This window comes from Semicossyphus pulcher, unplaced genomic scaffold, assembly GCF_022749685.1.
Source record: "Semicossyphus pulcher isolate SPU_LCO1_2020_fin unplaced genomic scaffold, fSemPul1.0.p SCAF_9, whole genome shotgun sequence".
Classification (NCBI taxonomy): Eukaryota; Metazoa; Chordata; class Actinopteri; order Labriformes; family Labridae; genus Semicossyphus; species Semicossyphus pulcher.
This window is the reverse complement of record NW_027211770.1, coordinates 22399519-22427271: the sequence shown is the minus strand read 5'-3', so window position 1 is coordinate 22427271 and position 27753 is coordinate 22399519. Positions and strand designations below refer to the sequence as shown.

The 27753-nt window shown below is 43.4% G+C and overlaps 1 protein-coding gene across 3 annotated transcripts; it reads right to left on the bottom strand.

Moving 5' to 3' along the window:
- Positions 1–1092: 1092 nt before the first annotated feature.
- On the bottom strand, positions 1093–27666 carry lipeb (lipase, hormone-sensitive b). 3 transcript variants are annotated; one of them, XM_069656117.1, is made up of 14 exons: positions 27576–27666; positions 24815–24853; positions 20127–20368; positions 18413–18697; positions 17607–17697; positions 16303–16448; positions 15709–15894; positions 14748–14900; positions 11865–12009; positions 10984–11211; positions 9081–9266; positions 7855–8036; positions 6799–7065; positions 1093–5123 (listed from the first exon to the last, which is right to left on the bottom strand). In XM_069656117.1, exons 1-14 carry the CDS (start codon positions 27664–27666, stop codon positions 4719–4721), a joined length of 2646 nt encoding a protein of 881 aa, XP_069512218.1. In that variant the 3' UTR covers positions 1093–4718. The 3 variants fall into 3 exon arrangements, with proteins under 3 accessions (XP_069512218.1, XP_069512216.1, XP_069512217.1); XM_069656115.1 differs by lacking the exon at positions 24815–24853; XM_069656116.1 differs by lacking the exon at positions 27576–27666 and having other exon boundaries at positions 24815–24850.
- Between the last annotated feature and the right edge of the window lie 87 nt (positions 27667–27753).

Here is a 27753-nt window from a genome sequence, read left to right as displayed (position 1 = left end):
TGTTTGTGTGTGGTTAGGGAGGAGGAGGAGGGGGTTACAGAGCGCGCGCTCCCGGTTCCGCTCGTGCTTTGAGAATGCGACACGTCCACACATTAAAAATGCCATCGCTGATTGCAATCGTGTTTTCATTAGAGGTCACACACCTTTAATGAAGTATCACTCAGACAGATGATACCTGGCCTTCTGCTGAAAATATTTCATCACTAATCAGGAGGATTTATATCAACACAGCAGGGTCTTAAGTGGCTGTATTACTGAATTAACTTCAAAATAGTTGCATTTTAAGCAGGTCTAGAGTCAATGCTAAAACGTCAGAAAAACTCCCTTGATTACGAAATAGGTAGTAGGCTATTAGCACAATGTAAACACAGGTAATAACTGCATACACAAGTTTTGACTGTTTTATATCACCAAAATGTACTTCAAGTATCAAAAGTTATATGTAGAAAGGTTCCCTTCATAAGTATTATAATACTATTGGACTCTAAATATCTTAATGTTCTAGCTGGTAAAAGATTAGCTATTACTTAATACACTGTTGTGTAGTTAAATCCATTCAAAAGGTCTATATTTTACAAGCTCATGTTTCGATCCTAATTAATTAATAAAGTGCAGAGTAACTTTATGTGTATATATATATATATTATATAATTATATAATAAATAAAAAAGCATAGGAGTGAAGAGTACAATGTTTGTCTCATAAATGCGGTGGTATAAAGTATCAAATGGAAATACAAGTTCCTCTAAAGTGTGCGTTAAGTTCTTGGTTAATTTCCGTTTCTGTGTACAGAAAAAAATATGAATATATAACAGCAGTAAGTTTAACAAAAGTTCAACTCTGTAATTGACCTTTACCCGAGTGCTGACTGAAGCGACATTCCGGCAAAGTTTAATAAAGAGTTTTTGGTATTCACAAATGCAACCATATATCATAAAAAACAAAAGATCAAAAGCCATCAGACAGAGAGACTATCTGGATTGCTCTATCAAATTAAAATCTCCATTTCTTACTGTCAGTGGCTTTTAGTTAACCTTTAGTTTGATAAATGCAAAGAAAAGGTTAATTCATGAGCTTGAGCACAACAGCGGGTTCATGGGAGAATATATTTATTTAGATAAAAATCAACAAAGGAAGAAACTAGCCTACACATCATTGTAGTATGAGACCTGCAAAGAAATGCAGTCATATAAATCAACCAATTTGCAATCAATCTGATAAACAAATCTGAGAGTAAAAATATCTACAATGTTTAATATACATTCTTTTTATTCACATGTTTGCACTTATGGTGTTCTGAATAAATGAAATCTTTCAAAATAAAAAAGTAAACTTAAAAACAGCTGTTTCCAGTCTATGGCTTGTTTCTTTTAAAAGGCGAATATATATTTTACGTCAGCATTGCATTTTACAGTGCAGAGCGATTTGCATATTGTGGAGACAGGCTATGACACTCGATATAGCACCTGCATTCTCAATGATACCTTTTAAGAGCAAACACTTAACGGTAAGAAGTGAAAATCTGGATGCAGTCTTTGGTGGTTATTGAAATTTTGACCACAGACTGAGAATAACCAACTAACAGATCAAGTGAGGATTTCTCATTAGGATACATTTCTGAAGAGTGGTTCGAGGTCTGTCAAACACATTGATGCAGCAGCGAAAGAAAAAGGTCTCCAGGTTTGAGAATTCTGAAGTCCAACCTTGAGTAAAATACACAACAAAAAAACATTTCTGACTGAGGAAACCACCGCTGTGCAAAGAAAAATAATGTGATGCTGGTGTTTAATTGCATAGCTTTACCTAAGACCTAAATAGTGGAAGCAGCTAGCTCATATTTGTAGCAGCGTTGCACTTCTTTGCATTGCGCATCAACAAAATCAGCCAAGGGCAAAGAAGCTCTCGTGTGAGGTGAGCTTTCGAGGAATCAAACTGCAGAGGTATGCAAAAGCAGCATTACACTGAAACAACTTGTTTGCACCCACAAGGGCATTGTGCGGTTATAAACGGGGTCTTTGGATCATCAACAATGACACTCTTTGAAGCAGCAACAGTACATTGAAACAATACTAAATGAAACATCCCAGCTTTAAGTTGCAGGCAGCATATAAGCATGGGTGGAAGGAAGCACAGTAATGCAAGGATGAGGGAAGACTATAATGTAACACTGACTCCCAAGTCTCTTCAGAACACCAGATGGGCTCTCTGGTCCATCACCTGCACTAAGGTGGGGCCGATGCATGAGCGGTCATCAAGGGCAAGAAGCATACGGAGGTCAATAAACAGCAAGTGGGTGGATTTGACACTAGCTAACATAATTCTTTAAAGCAAAGTAATTATGACCAATCAACCCTGCTGGGCTTCATGGGGCGCCGGATGACAATGACAGGAAGTCGTTCAATATCACATACAAAAAAAAACGTCCCATATGGGCTCAATAACATCAAAAAGGTTGCTCTAAACAACAGATGAGTATTCTACTATTAGTGTCTCGTGTGTAAAGTGCCATTTCTGTATTTATGTAAACACAAGACACAAACAAAGAGGACGCACTCACGTCGTGCAAGCTCGTGTTTCACACAGAGACTAGCGGGATCACATTTAGGAGCACACGCAGGCTCCACTTGAGTCGCACACAGGCGCGGAGAAAAAAATAATAAGCATGTGTAGAAACTCAAGCTTTAAATACACTCATAGGACTGACAAATCAACTCCTGCAAAAGTGCAGCGCGAGCACAAACAGCGACTAGTAAAGCAAGTACAAACTTCAGCCCAGCATCTCCAAGAGGATGAGTGTATTACTTTCTTTCTCTTCACGGTCCTGGTTCTCTCCATCAATCTGACTAAAAATATTGCGGTAAGTACTCCGAGCTGACAGAACTGAGCATGGCCTAATCCTGTAGCATGACTTTGCTGCTTAAAATCCTGCTCGTCTACAGAAGGGAGGATTTTTCACTCGCAGCTTCAGCTAAATCCAATTCATCACACAGCATCTCTCTCTACAGACCTGGCAACCCCAACCCTGTTACCAGGCAAGGGCAGGACAGTGCCAGCATTGTTGGCTTCTATATTTAGTTGGGCCTGATAGAGGGACTGACCCTCTGAAGGACATTTTTGTGTACCTCAAAGTGCTTCGATGGCAGCTAGCTCAGAGGAGTTCCCTCCCGTTTATCGAAAACAAAGTCAACTCTAATGTGATAGTGGGGAGCAAAAAAAACTGGACCACCTGCGTCCAAATATAAGTTCAGTGGCTTTTACACGACACTCTTACAATCTCTCTCCTTCTGAGGGTCCTGGAGCTTCACGTAAAAGCCTCTGATTTGGAGAAACAGATTTTCAGGCAGGAGATACCCCGCCTGAAGAGAAGTGGTACTTCTGACACACTGCACACTGTGCAGAGAAGTGGTGAGCAATAACGCCTGGTGAGGAAGCGAGACGACCTGAGAGGAAATCAGTGCAGTGGAGTTTAAAATGAGTATTGATAGCTTCTGCCTCTCTGGCTCTCTCTCTTACTCTTGTTAGACATAAGACAGTCTTGAGTTTCCAGTCTTGAAATGGTACAAATAAAAACATTAAAAGAAACCTATAATCTTAAAAGGCTTGTAACGATGGGACCCCAGTTTCACTGTCGCCACCTATCAAATGCAGTCTTTGCATTAGTAATAACAGCCCTAGAAGAAGCACCAGGCAGCATCTAGACAGGTTACTGTCTACCTGCGTTATATTCTACATTTACTATCAGTATGCAGTACTGAGAGTTTGATACGATTTGAATCTGAGGGATGTCGGAGCAGCTGTGCCAAAGAATCAGAGGTAAATATTGAGCACATTCAAAAACAAGGAATAAACAGCATAAGATTACACGAAACAAACAATATAGTGTTAAAATCAACAGACAGCCCTGTAATGATTCAAGGATTATAATACAGCAATAGAAAAAAGATGTAAATAAAAAGGTAACTACTGCATATATATGATTTAAAAGTGAATGATCAGAAACGAGCGAGTCAATTAATCCAGTTTGGAGCCTTTTAGTCTGTAGTGTTTTCGCCCTGTAATTGTATTTGGGAGCGAGTCAACAGAGTTACGATGCACAAAGGAAGCTGTATTGACTTCCAAACTGGCATAATTGAGAACACAATGTGGAGTTATTAAGTCTAAATTAGAGAGGCTCCCTAAAGGACAAGTGGCCATTTTGATGAGGATGACTGTGTACAGGAGCATATAGTGTGCCTGCTGCTATCTGATTAGGACTTTAAATGACGGCCTTGGCCTGGATAAATCACCCATTCAGACCTCGTCTCGAGAATCTATGTGCAGCTTTGTGCGCGAGTCTCCGCCGCTTAACGGCTTCTCTGTTAAGCATCTGTGTCGCATGTGTGGGTGAGTGCAGGCCTTTGATCTAAGTAGCTGCTAAATTACCATTTCATTCGAAAAATGACTGTCTTCTGTGGGTGTGTTCGTTTTGTCTGTTCGAATTGCAACACTGCATGATGGCGCAGACAAGACAAGTGGCAAGAAATGTAAAGCAGAGGAAGTTTCGCTCCTCTTTTTAGTCGTCTCTCATCAACAGGGCAATCACCTAGACTCCCCTCCCTCTTGCTTTCTCTCCCTGTTTTTTTAAGCATTGCATTGCTTAAATTCGTCTGACTTTGATTTGCTCTCTCTTCGTTCTTCGGGTGACCTGAAGTCAGTCTTTTTTTTAAATCTAACCTTATTTAAAGCCCAATGCCACCAGCGTCAGTGTTATTCTGGACTTCCACTGCAACTAAGCCCTCCCCATCAGCGATTTTAGCCCCTCTCTCCTCAGTTAGCTCCACTTCCTCTATGGGGCAGACGAAGAGAGGATCGGTTTCCCCAGAAGAGGCCGACACGCCCCTATCGGTCCGTTCCAGCTTGCGGTGCTTGCGCGGCTCCGGGGGCAAGTCCGTCTGGGTGAAGACGGCGCGAATTCTCCCCACGCAGACGTTGGCAGCCTCCCTCGTCTCCCTGGAGAGCTGCGATAGGCTGAGGAAGCCGTGGGGGAGGTCGTCCACCACGCACAGAGTGACAGGCTGGTCTAGGCTCCTCAAACGCTTGGCAAACATCACGGAGTCATCCAGCATGGGGTCCAAAGCACAAGCCTGAGAGGAGAGGAGAAAAAGAGGGGGAAAAAGGAGAAAAGCAAATTAGGATTCCCATCAGACATGTCAAGAATCTTAATTAAGGGATGAAGAAAAGGAAGCCAAGCGTCCCGGTCTCTTTTGTCCCGGCTTTCTTTACAATCTCGCTGACTCACCCGAGCCACTTTAAAATCAGCACCAATTTCCTCATTTTCATATTAACACCCTTCTCACAGGAGAGAGCAGGCTCCAACTTCCCCCTTCTCCTCGTCAAACTCTGCCTCACTCTCAAACAGCAATATAAGCAGTCAGTCTACAGTGCTTGGTACTCTCTCTCTTCACATTATTAGGATGCCTTGTTGTACCTCCACAAGGCCCCTTTCTGCTCCTCACCTCTCTTCACCATCATTAACAAACGATCCTCATCCTGGCCTGCTCCTGACGCTTCAACATGAATCTTATTAGTTTAGAGTTTAATGAGAAGCATATGAATGATAGACTCAACCACATGTAGACTGTTGTAAGTACTCAATGGCTCTTTAATGCACTCCCTGATACAACACTCCAGTTGAGTAATTAACCTTTGACCTATATGCATTTATCTGCTTTCTGTCAATCATATCAATAAGGGCTAGGCAATAAAATGATATCAAGAGGATAAAGTTGATCATCCATATAAAGTGAAAATGGCCAAAGTTTCCCACCAAAATTAGCACGTTGACGCAGGTTTTTCAGACCTGGGAAGACCCGCTTATGAATGCCAATTGTCTCTTTTCCTATTGCCAGTGAAGTATACTCCTGTCGGTCTTGTTTCTGCTGCGTCACCGTCTGACGCCAAAAACACGCAGGAGACAGGGTTAGTAAACAGTGAAGATGTTACGGTGGTTAGGTCTTTATTGTATCTATTACTCATTCAGTTTGTTTATCAAACTCGGCGCTGACAAATTTGGAACGATGTTCGAGCGCTGCTCGGACGGAGACGGGCGGAATTTGTAGCTGAGATGTCAAGGAGTCGCAGAAGTTACCAACGGAGCATAGCATCACGCTGGAAAGAGGGCGGAGATTAGCGTGTCGACACAGGTTTTGTGTTCCCATCAATGACGATCGTAGCAGAGGCGATAATTACCCAGGTCTACTGCAGAGTCATGTGACCGGGTCTGAATGCAAATTGTAACCTTTCCCACTAAACAAAAAATCCTGGTGTTAGCAGGTTTTTTGACCAGTGGGCTTTAGTGGCTTTAGTGTGCATTTTGTGCTTGCAGGTGAAGTAAATATCCATGTCACACTGCAAAGCATGGTTTGAACTGCCAGAGAGAGTGGATGTCTTATGTGAAAGAGAAAATAAGTGGAATTGAGAGGCTCAGAGGCAAGATGAGTAAATTGTTCTCAGAAAGGGTAACATGACATCCGTGACATGACAAACATTAGCGCCAAAACGGCTAGAAGCTTAGAAAAGGTGTGCTGCATTCAGCATTTTTACTGGTTTTAATAATCTTTACTTTAAAGCAAATAGAAAACAACCTTTAAAATGTGTGAGAGAAAACTGAAGCTCAAGTTAAAGACCCGTCTGGTTTCTTTTATAATGATACTCCTTAAAATAGAAACAATACCAAAAATTATTATGGCAAAAAAATAAGATTACAATCATTCTTTTTTAATAACGCCGGCCAGAATATCAAGTGCTGCTTCTTCTTACCACTAAATGTACAGGTGGAAGCCCCTTCAGCATGCTATCAGGAGCCAGCAGAGGAGAGCAGAAAGGATCCTTGACCACTGGAGAGCTCTCCACCCTCATCTCCGAGAGCTGCGCTGAGCGGAGAGGCTCAAACCCCAGTGGGAACTCCCTAGGGTACTCCAGCTCCGATCCCTCCTCTCCAGCAGGGGGCGGTATGGCCACTGAAGAGAGGTCTCTTGAAATGCAGGGATCTGCATCCTTGGCGAGATAGAAGTTCACATCTTCAGGCTACAATAAAGAAGAGATGACAAAGAAGTCAGCGCTGAGCGGTCAGAGGAGAAGGTACGGTCAAGGATAAAAGAAGTAAGAAATATTTGACAGGTAAACTTAATCAGAAACGCACACACACACACACACACACACAACACTGTCCTTGTGAAAATGCTCAAAATACTTTGGCTCAGTGCCTGAAAGTCTTGGCTGAACAATCCTCGTTTCAAGGAGGAAAAGCATATTTAAAATCCTACGTCACCTCTGCTTGCTATTTTTCCCCAAGCCAGCCACTAATCCACTCCGTCTGTGTGAAAATACATCCGAGGATAATCTGCAATACCTTGCTAGCACTCGCACAAGTTTTGATATTCAGTCAGCAGTTTTTAGCAAAATCTGTTTGAGGCGCTGGTGACATAATCTTAGCTGAGTTCACGGACATTAAACATGCACATCACGGAGAGGTGTGCAGCACTGTATGACAGAGGGCTAAACTCTCCACGCTAGTATACTATAACTTTTAATGAAAGGCTGCAACTGGATGCTAAATCTTTTTAACACCACCTTATGATAGCAGAGATGAGCTGATCATTGACAGGAAGCTGTTGAGATTTCTCTATGCTGCCATGGTCCCATAAAAATCTGACTTTTTCCTCATCACAGGATGTAATTCCCACAACAACCACTCACTGACAGCTCTGTGTTCTTTCACACAACAGCCCATAACTCTTCAGTACCGCTAACTCCTTCTGAACATCAAGCGAAAGCATGCAAGTCTTCATGTAAACAAGTTCGAGCGTGACGTACGGCTCGCTCGGAGAGCAGCGGTGAATTGTGAGAAGTGGAATTGTTGTGGGATCCCAAGTCCTGGCAAGTCTGGCTCTTGACGGATAATTTCCTGGCGGGGAGCTCCGAGGACTCTGAGGGTACGGGGGGGTCCGCATGAGGAGAAGAGATGGACACTTCTGAGATGCTCTTCCTCACAGTGTCTAGGAGAGGAGGAAATAAGAGTGATGAAGGAGATATTTGGCAAAAGTTAAGTCTAAATACAAAATAAGTACATTAAAAAATAACCATTAGCTTCACAAATTACAGGATGTGGTGCATTAAAAAGAAGACACTTAAATTTACTGGGGCTCAATAGCAGCTGGAGGACATAGGAAAAGGGAAGTACACAAGCACTTTCCCTTATTCCACAGATTCCACTTATCATATGTCCTCTGGTTGACAGCCAACAGTTAAAAGCCTAAAATGCAAATTGGTGTGTATCTGGAAGACGAGAGGAGAAGTGGGTGGAGGAAATTCAAATAGCGCTGTCATGGTGATATCATCCGCCCGCCCAGAGCCGTCAAAACACAGCTGTAAGAGTCGTCATGGCTGGTCTCCTCACAAAGCGCTACCAATCTCTCAACTCTTTAATAATGAACCATCTCTGTGCCATGATGGCCTTTTAATAATGTACACCCTACAATGACATTGTCATTAGTTTGGGCATGCAGCTGTGGGGGTGTCACCTAGCTAAGGGGACACCAGGGAAATTACGATTCGCCACCAGATTTACGGTTGCGACAATTAACAATTACTGTCAAAGCCCTGCTGCTCCAAAGAGGTGAATTGATATGAATGGAGCTACAGGAGTGTTATGCAACAGGGTGGGATAAAGCCGTAATTGGTTAGTTGAATGATGAATAAAGGGGATCCATGTTTGTAACCTCCTCCATATGGGCTGTAAATGATCTTTGGGGCCGTTGATGTTGTCGTGTTACACTTAAATGAATTGACTTAATCACCACACTGAAACGTAGGCAGTGCACACACACTCACACCCCTACGCACACTGAGATCTTACCTGTACTCTCAGCTTATAGATATGATCAAAGCGACAAGCAGATTGCATCTATAGAAAACTCTGAAAACAAAAGCTGCCATGCAAAACCCATTTATGCCACCCACATCTCGCCTCCTGTTCCCACCTGACTGCACACGCTCGCACAAACACACCCACAAGCACACAGTCACAGTCGGTGGCATACCAGTGGCTCCTGGTGGCGCCTCTGCAGCTGTGCCGGGGGAGGCTGGGGCTCTCTTTGAATCCAGCAGAGAGTGAATCCAGTTTGAGGCTCCCTGCCGGAAATCTCTTAGCAGCAGCGTCGTGTCTCTTTTCACCATGCTCAGTGTGCTCACTTTCTCTATCTGCGTCTCCGTCTGCGGCTCGCTGCCTGGAGAAGGAGGCACACGGAGAGAGGGTAAGTAGGGAAACATAGACGCACAACAGGAATGGCAGGGTTTTTGTTACTCTCCAATAAGCATGATGGGTAATATCTGGGAAGATAGCAAAAATAGGAAAGCAAAGACAACCACTGACAAAGTGGGTTTAATACTGTTATGCAGCAATTTGTATTACAGACAGTAATACAGAGTGATTGTAGGAGGAGTGAATGGGAAATTATAAGTAGTTTAATTCAGTTATCAAAAGGCGAGACAGAGAATGCCTCTGGTCAGAATTTGGTAGTTTTTCCAATTACTGCAGTCGTCCTCCTCCTCCTCCTCCTCCTCCTCCTCCTCCTCCTCCTCCTCCTCCTCCTCCTCCTCCTCCTCATCTGAGACAATGTATCAAAATAGTTTCTCCTGCTTTTACATGCATTAATGACAAGATATGAAAAACTATCCATATTCTAACAATGTGTAGACAAAGTTTTTGTAAGTAGGTTTCTCAGAGAAGATTTTTTTATACGATACACACTATGTGCTACATGTGAAATTAAGACAAGTGAGATCTAAGGTTAAAGCATAATAGTTTAATAACTATGACTGATATGATCATTGCAACTTTCCTTAAACTAAAAGACAGACCTTGCAAAAAGTAACTTACTGATTATTCAACACAAAATCTATTTCAGTTTTGCTAATTGAAGGAGAAGTTCGGTATTTTTAAACCTGGGCACTGTTTGTGTGTCGAAATGACTCATAGGAACAGAAACGGTCCAGTAGATACGGCCGCAATGGCTGCGACATAATCCAGGGACCTGATCAAAGTACGTCCACTAAAAGTGCTTGTTTTTGCCACCGACAGGCTCAGAATGTTACACCACGTTTCTGCCAACATTTCAGAAATGATCTCTACAAAGATTTGTTTTTAAAGAGTAAGATCTTTTTTGTGTAACCAGAAACAGAAGTCTGAGAAGGGTGAAATGTAACCTGAACAGGACGGTGGAAACGTGAGTTAGAGTCAGAGAGAGGATTTGTTTACGTAGAGGACTGCCAGCAGGAACATATTTCAGAAGCTGAATATTTACCCGGTTTCGACGATGACGATGACGCATTTGAATTCGATGGCCAGGGGTGTCCAGGGATGATAACTCAGACACTACACAACGCAGTGTAACCACGTCGGAGGATCCCCCCTCTGATCAACGGGGCTATGCTACAGACATTCTTTCATGTGTCCTAAGTAAACTGGAGGAGTAAATCTATCGAGTAAGTAGACCCAACATATTTACATTTCTTTCCTGAGAAATGTCACCGTTTCTGGTTACACAAACAGCATCTTTCTCTTTAAAAAAAAGAGCGATCTTTGTCGGGATCATTTCCGTAATGTTTATTGCAGCAGCAGAACATAGCTTGTGTTTGGCCTCTAGTCTCCGACCTCAACAGTCCTCGTAGATTTCTTTTACATGCAGAAGTTTGAGGAGTGATGAGATGATCTTAAACCCCCCCTCGCCGGAGCCTTCGGTGGTAGTAGCAGTAGTAGCAGCATTATGACTGTAAGCTAACCTTCGACCACAGTTCAGACTATGATTTTAAGAGTATGATTGATGTGGAGCAGATGGCAGAGACTGAAGCACATGGAGTAAATAGATCTAAACTTTAGCAGACAAAACAGAATCCTGGCTTGATTTCCTGAAAACACACTCACACACCCGCACAAACTCCTACCTGCGTAGGCGCTGAGACACCTAGAGAGCACACTAAGCGGCAGCAGGGGATCCATAAGTGTTAGCAGACGAGAGGGTGATGCGTAGGCAGTCAGCAGGATAGCTGGGTAGGCTGCCACGATGCCATCTGGCATCCGCACGCCAAAGGCAGCAGCGCGCATCGTCGTCGTCACACACAGGTTGCCTCCCGCACTGTCACCGGCCAGACAAACTTTCTCTCCGGTCCAGCCTGCAGAGATAAAAATAGGACAGAGATGAAAGGATGCAAGAGAAGAGGAAATGACAGCAATCATAACTCCATGGGGGAACATAAAAATAGGGGAACACAAAATAAAGATCAAAAACTCTTCTTGTGCTGTAACTTTGAGAAATCCACTGAAGTGCAGAAAAACAATGCGACACACATCAAGTGACAGTATATTGTGTCTTCAAAGTAGCTCTGCTGAATATGCGGCTGCAGAGAGAGTGTCTCCCTCATGGCCGTGATATTGTCTCTTTGTACTACAGCAGGAACATAATGCACTGCGATCCCCGTTAATTTGACACGGTGTTCTTCAGCGGTCGGATGTCCCCCCAGCAGTCAGGATGTCTTCCGTTTTCTGCCTTTAAATTGCGCGTCACAATTTGTGGGATGATACAGAACAAGGGCTACAGACATTGTGCCGCAGCATGATTACTTTCAAAGTGATGAATGAATTCCCTTGAGAGGCACGGGGAACGTAAGTGAGGACTTACAGAAGGCCATTAATTCTAATAAACCACTTTCTTTTACCTGCCTAATGTATCATTTCAACTGCACATGCTTTTCCATTACTTTAAAACTCAAACAGAAAATGCACAGAGGACATAAAACAGCCAGCACTCTGTGTGATGCGTGTGTACCTAGAAGATGGTGGTTTCTCAGAGCCCAGCAGTAGGCGTAGAAACACTCCTCCAGAGCCCTTGGGAAGGGGGCCTCGGGGGCCAAGGAGTAGTCCACAGACAGGATGGGGACGCCGAGGTCCTGGGACCAGCTCTTCAGATAAGGCTGCACAAGACAAAAGGCAACGATACAGAGGGTTGAATATCGGATGGGGAAAAACACTGAATATATTATTCGCTGTTAAATTTATGAGACCAACAACAGCCACAATAAAACACAGAGGCAGTGAGACGCAGAGACAAAGAGATGTGGTGGGTGAGAGACGCGCGGGGGCGAACATTAAGAAGCAAGGATAAAATATTTTGAAAATTATGTGTCCCTCTGATGTCATCTGTCTGCTTTCTGGATTACTGTCTAGACAAAGAGAGAATGAGCGTTGCCCTCGCAGTCACCTCCATTTCCTTTCTTCTCATGCGGCAATAACAAGAAAGGTGGCCGCCACATGATGTGTACGAAGAGACAAAGACAAGGGGATGGGGTGATTGTGGATTTACAGGGATCGTCTCCCGAAGCAAAACTCACTGTCAGAATGCTGAGTGTTTCCTTCTTGTCACACTCAGGTTAAGTGTTTACTATTCTGCTGCCAGCCTGTGGTAAATACTTTATTTCACACTCCAATGCAGTGACCTTGAAATCTGAGAAAGGCATCAAAACTTGTCATGAAAGGAAAAAAAGAAATCCTCCCACAAAGCATTCATCCTTTTCTTCTCTGTCTTTATCTTCTCACAACAGGTTTCTGACGAGCTATGACAGGCTGTCGCTTCCACTGCCAGCCCTCCAATCACAGTGCCAGGAAAAGCACAGTGTCTGTACATGCTCGTATGACGGCTCACCGACCGGTGAGTCAGTAGGGGGGGAAAAAAAACAAAAAAAATCAAAGTAGCAGCTCCAGCAGTCGGCTGTGCCGTCTTATGGCCCTACCTGTCACAGTAAATCTCAGAGTGAGACCGCTGACAAGTGAGTGTGCAAGCAGCTCAAGAACTGCTCAGGTCAGTGTGGGTGTGTGACTCAGCAACGGTACTCTTAAGGTGCGAGTGTGTACAACTGCGTGGTGAAGACAGCCATTGTTGCCAGGCGTCATTAAGTGGTTGCATTAAAGGAGCGATAGACTCACAACGGATGGCCTATCAGGCAGAGGAGAGCTATGGTGCGTTTGTTGGGCTTGAAACAAGGCTAGTTAATTTTACACAACTCTTCTTGTGCACGCACATCCTATTCACAAAGACAGAGCCTCACACACCGATTCAGGGAGTCCCAGATCTGTTCTCACAGCAGGAATAAATGGGAGCTGCAGTCCCACTCATTCTCAGACAGGCAGAGCAGTTAATCTGCGAGCCTAAAGCTCCACTGGCCAAACACTGTGTGGGTGGGTGTGTGTGGTCCGTGTCCAAGTTGCCTAATGCACAGATGCCAGTACATCCATTCCAGTGATCTCAGCATCATTGGGCACTGAGGGCACCCAAAGGCTCCCGCCACTGAAGGACACTAAGTGAACAAAAAGGATTTGGTGAGATTTTACAAAGATTGAGAGGGAGGATGTACTAAAAAAAAGGAGTGCCCAGAAGAAGAAGAAAGAAGGATAGTCTGACAAGTCTTCCATTAGTGCCCGCCGTAATCTTTCTCTGCAGGGTTGTACAGTTCTCTGTTAATTCAACATGACAGCCCTGTTCACCCCCGTCTCTGATTGCTCCTTCTCATGGGCTGGTTGCTACGCAGCTGCAGATCAAGGATGCCCACGTCCTTGGTGATTTCACAGAGGCCCGTCTTGCAGGAGCTGTAAGTAGCCTGATGCCACATTAAGACCACACAGAGCCACTGATGATCAGGCAGGGGCACAAACCGTGTTAGAATATGAGTTCGCATTAAGATGCTTCCCAACCCCCGGGCCGCGGACCGGTACCCGGCCTGGGGTCATTTAGTACCAGGCCGCGAAACCCAATAGGTGTCTGTGACAGTCCAAACATACACGGAGTCAGAATCGTTGCATGGGCTGTGGGAAGTGTGCAACCGCACTGGAACTTGCGCCTGCAGCAACACTTCAAAAGTAGCCCAATTCAGCCGGAAAACCGCAGACCTGGCAACCCTGGCTTCCCATCCCATGACGTGATATGAAACGTTCTTTGATCATGAAGCCTTGTGCTCTTCTACAGCTCTGTGTTTATCAGTGAAGTATATGAACTAAACGGCATACGGACGAGACAGACAAAGATTATACTTTAATAGTGCGCAGAAATATGGACAGATCGCGACGTTATTAATTCAGGTACAGAGCATCAAAACACATATCTGTGTCATATCTGCTCCTCTCCGAACGTCTGTCTCCTCCCCACGCTCGTGATAACTCTGATAAACTACGTATGGATGCTCATCTCATTCACAGCATGTGGTGGAGCCATCACGACCCTATTGACTCAGGGGCAGAGCATGACAAACACACCATCTCTCCCTGTGAGAAAAAGAGTGAGTTTTGTATGCACCTTACTCGTGAAGAAGGCGTGGAGTGAGGGCGAATTGGCTCTTTTAAGTTTTCAGGGATTAATCACAAAATAAGAGGCGTAACGTGCCACACGACTGACACAGGAAGAGACTGGTTACCCCTCTTTTTCAATTAGTGTCTTGTCAGCGCTATAATTATCCACAGTTTTCCATTACAAGTACTTAAAACAACACAGTTAGAAGTTGAAAACTGAAGGTTTGGGAAGGTGAACTCAGCTGAATGACCACTGTGGCCATACCGGCGCAATCCTGAAAAAGGTGTGATGTGACTGTTTCATTATAAATATCACAAACTAAATATGTTGCTTCTCTTATGAGGACAAAGTAAAAGTCCGGTCTGATCTTACCTCATGGGACTTGGAGGTCTGGGCCACAAAGCCTCCCCCGTGGAAGTGGATCAGGAGGCAGGGGGAAGGAGGGAGGCGTTTGGTCTTCATCCCCAGCGACAGAGAGATGGAGCCCCCCTCGGAGCGGGAGAGCGATAGCAGAGTCTCACTGTCCTGTTAAGAGAGACAGAAGAGTGGAGAATAGATACACAGCTTAAAAACATCACATAACGGCAGACTCTGATGTTTGCATCATTCCGATAGCTGTCCACAGACTGTGTGCATTGCAAACAAAGCCTTGTTTTCTTTGTTAAAATATTTTATTGCTAGTGTTAGCAACAGTGCTCCTTTGAGAGAGGGATTAACTAGCTGTTCTGCAGCAGCTTGCTGCCAGCCTTTCCTGCGCCTGCATGAACGCACACTAATTCCCATTCATTAACAGAAACAAGGAGGGAGGGGAGCCGTGTCTGAGGGGGAGGGCTTCCACTGGTGCAGCCTTGTATTTTGGAACAGTAAAAAGGACACTTTTGTTTTGCTGGAGCGTGATCAATGGCTGGAAGTGTTTGTTGATGGCACCTGGTTAAGTGCCAGGCTGCAAAGTAAGGAGGAGAACAAGTTCGGGAGGAGAGAGGGAGTCTCTTGAGAGAACTTGGGCAGGGAGGGAGAGCAGAAAAAGTGAGAGTGATACCTTAAGACAGAGAAATCGAGAGAGGGAGAGAGATAATAACCAGGATTAGGTGAGCAGCAGCAGATACGCTCTCACACATTGTTGGAATATTTTAAGATCTTGTAGGACTGGAATATGCAAGGTGGCTAAAAAAGGGACACCTGAGGAAAACTAATAAACAAGGTCCCACAACAAACACCGAGACAGAGTACAAGGCAACCACAAAGCTAGTCTAGTTCTGCTTGAAATATGAGATTATGAAGCTGTATTATTCCACTTTCCACTAAACTGTGAACAGAATAATGATTCCAGTACCTGTCCTTCACGTAAGTCATAAGAGATGAGCCTCATCTGAACGGGAGCGGTGCCGATGTGCGCAGACGGTGGAGCTATAGTTACAGATGCTGTGTGATTGGCCGCCAAGGGAAGGTCAAAGTGCACGGGGGGCACAGAAAGAGCCCGGTTCACCTTAACTGGAGTGGATGTCATGCTGGCAAGACTCTGGAGGGAGAGAGAGATAATGGAGAAGAGGAGAGGAAGAGATTGACACGGAGAGAATGAATCGAGACGGGGAGGCAGGGAGAAAAAGAGAAAGAGAGCGAGTTAGAGAGCGAGGCAGGTCACTGGAGGGAAAGAGAAACCAGATGAATAAATCATGAACCCCATTTAATAAATTGAATTCCACTCTATTATAGCGAACAGCCGGAAGGTCCAAAATGCATAATGACAGAAATGTACTTTTACCAGAGGAAAGTAAAATATCCCTGATACAGTGCTGAAATTAAAAACAGGGCAGTGCTCTTATCTGTGAGCCTGGATCAGTGGTGACATTCGTAGATTACACATCACATAAAGATAACGAGCGGGTTTGTCTTTGTGTTCAACAAGACGCATTAACAGTCTACTCACCGACAGGACTTCTGTCTCAGTGATGTTCCAGAAGGTCTTCCAGAAATGGACGTCCAGGTTCTGGGTGATGCGTTCAAATTCTGCCCCTCTTAACTCGGGGTCGATGGCGTACTTCCCTGAGGTAAAGAAAGAGCTGGCTGCTACACCTGGAAGAGGGAGGAAGGACGACACGATGAGGCGGGTATAATAAAGGGTTGGGGACACCAGAGACAGTGTGATGCAAGATATGAAATAGGGTTAGAAATAGAAAGGATGGGAAGGGGAAGGAGGATGTGTTTGGTTGGAGGGGGAGAGAAAAAGAATTCAATATCATGGGAATAAAACGGGTGGTTAAACAAAGAGATAAAACAGTAGGGAACATTAAAATAGCAGCAAAAGACGACTGGAAACTTGCACATGAAACATCAGAAGACATAAACTCACTGAGAATGCAAAAGGTGAAAAGATGGAGGGGAGAAAAGAAGAGGATCAGGAGGGATATAGATGCTAAAACATGGCAAACATCAGAGAGAAGGCCATAAGTAACACCAGGTGTCAACACAACAGAGTGAATTGGCTTTGATGTTCTCTCAGCACTGTAATCTTATTCCCTTACAGAGGTATCAGGTGTACAAAACAGATTCATTTCATGGTACTAAACTCTAATTCTACCCTGCTTTGAATGCTCTGCAATGAGTCGGGGATGTGCAGTAAAGAAAAGGGTACACACTTCAGACTCTCAGGTAACATGACTCTACCTCACACACAAACACAGGAGCGCTAATGCGGCTAACAGTGCTGTGAGCAGAGCCATTACACATTATAGAAGCTACAAGATAGAAACAACTTCTTATATAGTCTTATAGCCCTGTATCACTACAGAGGACTATAATGAAGGGAAGAGAGGGTTCCAGTACACTCACCATACGGTGCAATACCGACTGCCTCCACTGTGGTGCAGCACAGAGCACAAGAAACCGTAAAAGTCAAATCATTTCTTCTCAATTTCAAATATTTACGCGTGTCTGTGCGTGCGTGCACAATGAAAATGTGTACATAATGGTGCGTGTTCTTCCATCTCTGCCTCCGTACATGGCCGTGTGCATGTTCAAAACATTCTGAAATATAGAAGAAGCATCGCAGCTAGCCCCCGAGAATCCGAGGGATGAAAGAGCATCTCGAAATCTAAACACACAACATCAAAAGGTACACAGCGAGGGGCCAAGGAGCAATGTAGAAGAGGCGTGGGGATGGGAACGGTCTATGAATGAGAATTGAGTGGCTGGATGATGAGAGGGTACAGCTGCAGACTGAATGATGCTGACCTATTCCTGACTGATGCCGTCTGTAGTTTTCTCCAAAGGCCACAAGCCCGATAGCGATGGTCTGGAGACAGGGCCGAATGGCTGGAGTAAACTGGAGGGAGGGTTGGACAAAAAAACAGAAAGGCTTATAAAAAAAAAAACAGAAAGACTTATTGCAAATGATATCTTATAGCCACGGTAAAATTAAGAAAGAAACTGCAATAAGAACTGTAATCATTCAAGGAGAGCAAGTGAAACAGATGATGGGATATCAGAGTATCAGAGGAGTCCTAGACATTATAAATTGATGGCGAGAGAACGAGGGAGGTTTCATCATTTTTTCCCTTTAGTTTGATTTTGACCTCGGTCCACTGAGGTTTCAGCCTCTCTCGTTAAGCTCAACTGAGAACAGAGACTATGGCTGTATGATCAAATCCTTTACTCACTTCATTTTAGCTGCAGGTCTGAGCAGCAGGGGTGTCTGTATTCCTTTCCTGGCCTTTACTTATTACACTTCTTAACACACTCTTTCTCTATGAAGGATCTCTCCTTGTAGGCTCAGGTTTAAAGGAGGGGGAGTAAATATGCACCCGGTGACAAACTAGCCCCTTGTTGTTTTCTGTCTTTAACATCAACAGCGACTTCTCTGTCAAAGTTATCAATAATTGTGATGTTATATGGACAGAAATATCAAAGAGTACCTTTAAAAAAGAGCAGTTAAGGCTACATTCAGCTGCTTGTTGGATGATTCCGTTTGCTTCATCTAAAATCCCAGTTCTGGACCATAAAGCACGATTGTACTGCTGCTTCTAACCCACTCATCTCACCTGGAAGCCAAGGCAACGGCCATAGAAGCACCCTTTGTGCATGGAGGAGTATTCTCGGACAAAGCTCTCGCTGAGGCCGCTTTCATCTTGGAAAAAGAGGTTGCCATGGCTGTTGTCATGTAGCATGCGCTGAGCCAGGTAGAGCAGGGCACGCAGCTGGCACAGGGCGTTGCAGTAGGCCTCCATCTCGCCCGCATTGTGTGTCGCTCGGAAGAAGATGCTGCGGCGGTTTGCGGTGATGTAGCGACCCTTCTGGATGATGTGGAGAAGGCAGCAGCGGACCAACTGTATGAAGGATGCATAAAGAGAATGTAAGGAATAAGGAAACTGTGGAGTCTGATACCTCTGATGCAACACAAGGTCAGCTGAATTTGATCAACAGCAAATTAGTTAAATTGACATTCTTGAAGATTTCAGTGTCGTTCTCTCGGGCGCCCCCTAATGGCAATAATATAATAATTGATTGAATAATCGATAATTGTGGGAGCACACTTCCCAATCTGACCAGACGTCCACGGTTGGCTCCGATTGTACCTCTTGATTTCCCCCGCTGACGGCTGCTTTCCTTTTTAGACTGTTTGCCTTCATCTGAGTGTCAAATTTGTTTCTTTTTCTTTGGATTTTCACTTATTTTTGAAGTTGTATCTGTAGTCATCGATCTTTTCTTTGTTTGTTCAGCCATAGTAGATTACTGTTTACTCGCAGCACTTGCAGAGACCGGACAAGCAGCCGCTTAGCTCCGCCTACCCTCTCTGGCAGACCAACCACTGCTGAGTGATGGAAAACGTGTCACTAACTGGGCGCCGCTTGTGATTTTTTCCGTGAATGTCGCCACAGGCATCTAGTCCTTAATTCTATTATGTACTACAAATGCAAAGACTTTCATCAGTGGGCCACAGGCTCAGTCACCATTGTGTTGAAACCATATGCATTCAGCGATAGATAGTGACCTAAAATCTTTGAGATTATTACTTTAAGTTATGTTATTGGGTCATAATTTGTATGAAAAGTATTCTTGAGATAATGAATGCTAGGTTACTTCTTGAAATGGATACACAAAGTGGCAATTTGCATTAACATAGCAAATTGTGTTACATTAATTGTTCAATTAAGTTAAGGCCATGTGTTCTGGGGCTGCTTAAATTGTAATAAAGATTAAGGTATTAAGCTTGATGAGGGTAAAAAAAAAAAGCTGTATGATAGTATGCCAGAAAGCAAGCATGTGAAATGCTCGCTGCTTCAACACAGTGTTACAGATTAGTCAAAGTTGCACTGCGGGGATGAGAAGGATTATAAATGTTGAAATCGGGAGGCTAGAAAACAGAGCAGCATTCATTTGCTGCTGTGTTTGACTCATTCGGTTGTGGTGGGCTGTAGCCACTGAAGGTCATGATGTTTCATCAATAACTGTAGAAGATAAAGTACAGTGAGTACAGTTTGGGTAGATATTCTGCAGCTGGAGGAATTTATCTAACCTGATTTGCAACATAAAATCAATCTGTAAAACAAATGGACTGACCTTGAAACAAAGCAATATCAAGGCACAGAGGGGCTGGTGAGCAGTTTCTCACAGTGTGGAGAGAATATTGATAACGTGCTGCGGTATGGGGGCTTATTATTCTCAAAGCTGCACCAGGCTGATACGAGAACACAGACACGAATCCAATACTTTTTTTATACACACAGAAAGACTTCAAAACACCCCACAGCCTACCTTGACCAGTGAGCGATAGCCGTTGGCAGGTATGTGCGGGTCAAAGTCAAAATGATGGTAAACTGCGGCAAAGCCGGAGACAACGGGCTCCAGACTGCGCGCGTGTTCCTGGATCAGCTTCATAGTATCCACCAGCCGCCGCGCCGCCTCGCCCTGCGACCCTTTGGCTCCTCCTGAGAAGAAAGTGGCATTCTCTTCGCACACGCTGTACAGGGCCGCAAACACCGCCTTGGTGTCCATCACTAGGAGCAGAGAGACAATGTATTAGACATCATGTGGGAAAAAAAAGGTGGATTTGCATTATATTTCTAATAAATATTAAACTGATTATGTATTCTAGAGGGGGATTTCTCTTTTCATGAGGCTAAGGATAGGCGACTTGTACCCCTTAAAACCCCACTGATCTTTAACTAATCACGCCACCTTTCCGATCCCAATTCATGCTGTATTTGTGGTGTTGAATTAATTGTATTTCTATTCGTGCACCTTTTCAAACTTGAACCTGACTCTTAGCTTGTATCTTGTCTTGGCAGAATAAAAAAGGAGCACCCTGATCCCTATTCTGCACCACAGCCACACTCTTTATCAGCATGTAGACACTGTACCAGCCCAGGTGGGATATCATTGGATATATCCTACAAAATGTTCTCTTACTCCTATTAACTAATCCGGCATAGTCAGGCGAATAGAGGCTCATTGATTGAAACGTGTTAAGCAAGCCTTGAAATTAAATGATGTAAATCCGAGCTAAGCAGCCGAAATCCGCAGAGATCTAGGCAGACATGCACGGAGCAGGAGGAGACGGCAGAGGCCCTTTGCTAACGTCATGCTGCTGGGAACAAACCCAGATTAGTCATACACTGACAAAAAAACATAAACACACTCACATAAGAGTCCCAAAGGGAGGTATACAGCTGTGTGTGTTTATCAAGTGTGCCCATATCCCTGCCCTAATGCAGCATAACAAAGATCCAGTGCTATGTCCCTGATGGTTCCCTGCTGTCGGACTGCGCTCGTCTGCCACCTGAGACCTGTGTTTCCACAACACAGAGTCAGGGAACCAGCTGGTACTTACTGTATAGGGTGACTGGCATGCTGAGAGACAGAGGACACGGGAGAAGCGAGGGTGAACACGCAGAGACAAAACTAAAGGAGAGAAAACGGAAACAGCTGTGCTACCCCAACAGAGGAGAGAGAAGTAATGTGAGGGGGGAGAAGGGGCAGGAAAAAGATGATAGAATAAATTGAAATATAAAGTCAACTCACAAAATATAAAAGAATATATTTTCACATTTATGTCTTCATTTATTTATATTCTATATTTATTTATAGCGAAAAATATACCTTTCTATTTTATGCATGTAGGTCTTTTTTTCTAATTTTTTATTATATTTTTTTGTACTCATTTTTATATCATTTTTTTCGTTATTGCTTCAGCAATTTCTTGAATGCCATAGCTGTCAATCAACTGGCTCTGGTGGGTCTTCCCACCTACGTATTAGACACTGACATTATAAAAAAATGTAACAAATAAAATGCATACATAAAAAAAATATATATTTATATATTCAGGAGAAAATAGACACATTTATTTTTATGTAAAATAAACATATATTTAAAAAAAAACAAAAAACAAAAAATTAACAGAAAGTGTTTTTTTATATATTTTGGTAAATATACATTAATTTTATCATTTTCTATATAGAAAATATATATAAAATCCTTGTGACTTAATGACTTCGTACTGTGCATCTAGCGGTCATGGACAGACAGTAGATAATGATCAGTTTAAAATTCTCTTAAAGAAAGAAACTTTTGTTCAATCATGTAACTCTAACAAACATCCTAAATGACATCAGATGAATTTCTACACAAGAACTTAAAACACGGCTGGTTCAACACAGCTTAAAAACTAGAAACAGAGGGCACTGGTTTAGCTCGGTTGGTAGAGCAGGCACCCCATATACAGAGGCTACAGTCCTTGTTGCACTGATCGCAGGTTCGACTCCCGGTCTGCCGATCATTTGGTGCATGTCGTCCCCCACTCTCTCCTCCTTACATTTCCTGTCTATCTTCAGCTGTCCTATCAATTAAAGGCAAAAAGCCCCAAAAAATAATCTTGAAAAAAAAAAAACTAAAAACAGAACAGCTGCCCAAAGTGACATCTCGTGGAGCAGAGGTTGCCTGTGCATGCAAAAAAGTGAGCAGGTTCTGCAGAATGAAATATTGTTTTGAGGGTCAAAGAAATAATGGAGGCCTTATCGCACAATTATTCTGCTATTCGCTGCCATTCAGGAAGAGTAATGGGGAGGCAATTTCAGTTGGCGGGAGGGAATCACAACCCCCTGACATTTATCAGCCGGATGACACACACACATACACACACACACAAACACTTTGCATGAAAAAACTTTACTGTTTTGCTTATTTTCCTGCCTTGTCTTTGCCTCAGAGCTCTTCCCTCTATAGGAACATTTACCCACATTGTATGGCAATTTTTTCCACAGATAAAAGTTTAGCGAGGGATCATTAAATACTGCCACAGAAATTTCATCAAAAATCTTTGAGCACTGTTAGATTATGCTAAAAATGGATGGGTACACACATAATCCCTCACACAATGGGTACACAATCACTGTGAGTGCTGTGTAGCTGCTCCTTCCATTTGAAACCGTAAAACATGCTTTATGTGAACACGTGTAACACACCAGCAACAAATCCATTCAGAAAAATGTCTTAAAAAGTCGTCTCCTTGTACATTCAACAAAATCAGGTCAACATGTGTGTGCTGTGATGTTACCATAAAGCCCCAAATTACTGTCACTAATAAATTTAGGAGGCCTTCTTTGGCCTTGGGGGTATAAACTCAACCAAAACAAATCTGCAGAGCCAAATGTGCGAGCTACATGGAGCAGCACTGGACTGGGGACAGCGTTTTCCAATACAATATCATGTTCTATCCACTCCTGCAAGCTTAATAAGGCAGCTGGAGGCCTAATTTCACATCGCTTTAACCATATGAAAGGAACACTTTATCTGACGTACAGTAAAGCTCGTCCCATGACATCAAATGGTTATTCCACACTAAAAAAAATTGGGACACAGGAAAGTAAGACTGTATAGTGTACAAAAATATTGTATGTTGTATTTGTGATCGCTGATGTTGGTTTGATACATTGAAGGCCAAGTAACATTTACAAAAAGGGCAGAGCTCACAGAGGGACAGTTTCTGTCCTAATGACCTACAATGGAATTCAGCTCTCAGCTATAAAAGAGGTTCCCCCAGTTCATTCAAGTTTCCTTTTTAACTGTCTCTGGAAGAGTTTTTGGATGACCTCTTTCATTTTCTGTATTTCTTAGTTCATCTTAAAAGAGACTAAGAAACCAAGTTAAGCTGTACAGGTTTATGAAAATATTGCAATTACGATAATGAATTTCATTTTTGGGTGGATTCTTCCTTTACTCGAGTCTCAAGGGTGGGAAAGGAAGAGGGATCAGGGCGGCGCACAACATCAGTGCAGTGGAGATTTCCATGAACTCACTCCATAAAACCATTAATCATTCAAGATCAATGACGGGAGCCTACAGCACTCATTATGTCATGTCAAATCAATTCGACAACGTCAAACACACACATAAAAATTCTGGAAATGTTGCTTCGTCTCAGGGTTTTGGCCACGAACCAGAGGTAAACTCACGGCGTGTGAATGTTCTGAATTTGACAAGTGAGGAAACGGTTACTCAGTGTGCGACAACTCAGCTTGTTACGTCAGCATAAATCTGGAAACACTTAGAGACACGCACAAAGGCTGTCTATAAATACACTTTCATCTGCCTGCATTAACACCATCAGCAGTATGGCCTGAGGGGACACAATGGCTGCTTTGGTCAAGCGGTCACACAATGCCACGCTGCAGGACTAGCTACAGCAGTCCGACCTGTTTGGGCGAGCAGCCAAACTTGAAATTACATAGCTTAATTAGAGCGGGGGGTACAACTCTCTCGGCTGGGCGAGCCGATAGGCCTTATGTTGACAGAGTAAGCTATGCGTGAACTTTATGAACCCCTGGATCAGCATAAGCTGCTCTAAACCTTGCTTAATGATAATGAAGCCAACGCATATTACAGCCCTATCTTACTGTGGGGAGTATATCATATGCAAATAGAAATGCAAATGAAGCAGTGCAATCTTAATCGAGCGCTCACTCGGAGTGATGACTTCACCTTTGTTTGATGTAGGATAATGCCTCAAACAGATTAACAATAAAGGTGCTACTACACTCCCGCCAGGACAGCTGTCAATATACAATCAATGGGTGGAAGAGAAGACATGACTCTCCCACTTGTTTGATGCCTTTTGTTTCTCCAGCGAACACATGCACTACAAGCAACCTCTGTCGATACCGAGCAACATGTTCCTGCATCATCCCCGCGTGTGTCACTGACACTGGAGTCATTGTGAACCCGCTGAAACCACTGAGTTGTACCTGGTCTCTCCACATTAAAGATGAATGACAATGGACATTAATAAGTCATGTACAACAACCAACAGCAGCAACATTTCAGACATATAATGACTCCTGCAGGGTGTTTGTAGAAAACAACCTGCTTCAAAGATAGCATATAAGCTAAGGTAGAGGGACTAGCTACTGGAAGGCTAGAAGATGAAAAAAAGGAAAAGTGTTTACCAGCTTCTGAGTTCAAGGCTTTGTCCTTGTCTGTCTCCTCTCTTCCTCGAAAGCAACGTGAGCATGGGGGGAAGAAAGAGAGAATGAGAGATAGGGAGGAAGAGGTGGCAGAGAGGGAAGACACAAGGTTTCCCCGACTGGTTTTGTTGTCACTCGTCCCTCTGATGAGCCTCTTCCTCTGTCAGCCGGTCATAACCAATTCCAGCCAGAGGCAGTGAGTTGTCCTTTTCTTTCCTCTCTGCTCGTCCCTCCTCTTCTGTTTTTAAAAGCATTGGGAAGCTACAGACAACTTCAGCCCAGTTAACTTTCTCCCTGTGACAACGGAGCTACTTTGCTATTGGCTGTTCAGCTTGCAACTCCCTGTGACCTTTAACCTAACTGGCGGATCCTGTACAAGAAGACATTGGCAGGACTACACGCTTGAGATTTTGAGATGACATCAATATTTCAATTGTAGCTTTTATTGCATCTGGGGGTTTTCGTTCCATATTTAATAAGGTCACTAACCACATGAGGAAAAAACAAATGTCAGTTAAATTTAGAAAATAATGAATGCCCTAGTTATCAGAGCATAATAATGAGGTTAATTACCTATTTTGCCTGACCAACGGTCGTAATAAAAAATTAAAGTGTGGATCTGACCATAGTAAACAAAGAACCAGAAGAAATCGCTTCACTATTCAATCACTTCTTACCCCTGCATTGAGTACTACATTTTGATAGTGCTTATGTTAAAGTAGAGTCTGTTTGACATATATTTGCTTTTTGTGCATGTAGTAGAAATGTGGACGATCTGCCAACTGTTGAGAAATCTTTGACCACAAATGCAGAACATGGACTAAGTGCGTAAATAGAAAACTTCAGTTTAGGCTCCCTTGCTGATTCCACAGATGACAATCTCATAACTGAAGGAAGTGAGACATGACCCTTCACCCACATAACGTTAACAATTTAAAACTGTAGTTCAAAGTGTTGTTTTAGCTATTTTTGGGTAAAAATTTCAGTCGCTTATGTTGCTTCCTCTATTCATTTAAAGGCTTATTTCGTGACTTTTAATATGTCACAAAAGAGAAAAGCACAGGTGAAAATAATAAAATTAAGGATGGCTGAATTGTTTAGTGTGTGGTCTTAGTGGTGTTCTTGCTGTGCTGAATGAAGCCATTGTAATTACTATCAGTAACCCACATGCTTTTTCTACTATGACAAATCAAGCTGCAACGTCTGCTGGTAAAAATGACTTCCACTGTATAGTTAAGTAAAAATGCAAAAGACAGGCTTGTGTATTTTTTAACTCCTGTTAGAAAACTTGTGTACAAAGAGGGACAAACAAACAGTTGTTTTTTTGTCAAGAAAAACCTGCTTGTTCATATTTATGACTTGAAATTAAAGCCATGCTAGTCATTATAGACTCTATTGTTGTCCAATGTCAACAAGACTTTTATATATTTTCCTCTACAAGATACACCTGGGAAGTCTTTGTACACGTTGCCTGATATCTGACACTCGACAAAATGCCATGTCTTTAGGAAGCAGGCTTTAAAAATAGCAAACTTGTGCAGTGCACAGTGAGAGGAAGCGCCAGCAGCAGGGGTTCTGTAGTGTTTTGTTGGGAAGGCTTTGACCCTTCTCCCAGACAGAGCACCTTCATACACACAAGGCCAAACTGAACAACAGGAAACTAGCAACAATGAGCCTCCACATCCCCTCCAAATGCGGACACACAAAGCTTCCCTTTAGTTTTTTAATGTACCACCTTAGATGAAATAGAAAGTTACAAATCTGATCTTCAGGTCTGATAAAAACTGAGCATGTTAGCAACCTCACGCAAGATTAGGATTACATTAAAACTCTTGTAATCTCATTACACAAGTCCAAGTCTATTACAAACACACCATTCATAAAAAAGCAAGTGGTCATGTTTTAATATTGTAGTAAGGACAGACAATGTATGACATTTTGTTGGGTTTCTGCAAAGCTAAGGAAGCTGTTTGAAAGTAGTAAGACAGTGGCCTATTTAACAGCAGAATGGAGGAACAGAGGGGGTTTGTTTAGTCATATTAACAGCAGATCCAGAGTGCCTTCAGGCAGCATCCTTTTAAGGCTGATTCCTTTTTTCACAGTCTGCCTGTTCGTCATCATGTGTCAGCCTGCTCTCATGTCCCACAGACGGACCTGATTTACCAGTTCGCTTAATCGATCTAAGCACAGTACATCCAAGTATAACACCCAGGATGTGAGGTCAATGTAGTCACACTACATCTTCTCCCTTCCCCTTTTGTTTAAGTTTGGAGTACCTGTTCAGGTGTGTCCAGTCCGTGTCAGCGGCTAAGACAAGGGACAGAGGACGTAAAAAGGTGAATATAAATGCATCATGGAGTCATGTATTATAGGGCAACGTCTACAGCGATGACAACACTATATCTGCTTTAACTAACGGTTCACATAACGTTACAGTAGCGATGGTGCTCCTAACTATAAGCATACCAGCGAAGCAGGTCGAACAGGTTTTCAGTCGCATAGATTTCCTCAGTTCATCCTCGTTTTGATGTCACACAACAATCACGGGATCTGAGCAGCTGAGACGGAACCAGCGGCTTAAATCCGAGCTGTTCATTTCGGCTACCCGAGGAGAGCTAACGTTACTGCTAACGGACGCTAACGGGAGGTGACAGCTCAGGAGCGTCAGAAAGGGGACGACAGTAAAGTAAAAAGCGACAGGGGGGGCTGTGACGAGGTCAGCACAACACAGAGTAAAACTCACCCACTGGACCCTCTTTGTGTTTAGACGAGCGTCTTCCATTCACACTTTTCTCAAACCTGCTATTCCCACTACTCTTCTTGCTCGACGCCATCTTCACCCACTCTGTTTACGCACCGCCTCTCACATCTCTCCTACATACCTGCAAGCGAGTAGCGAGGCCCCGCCCAGTCCAAAAATG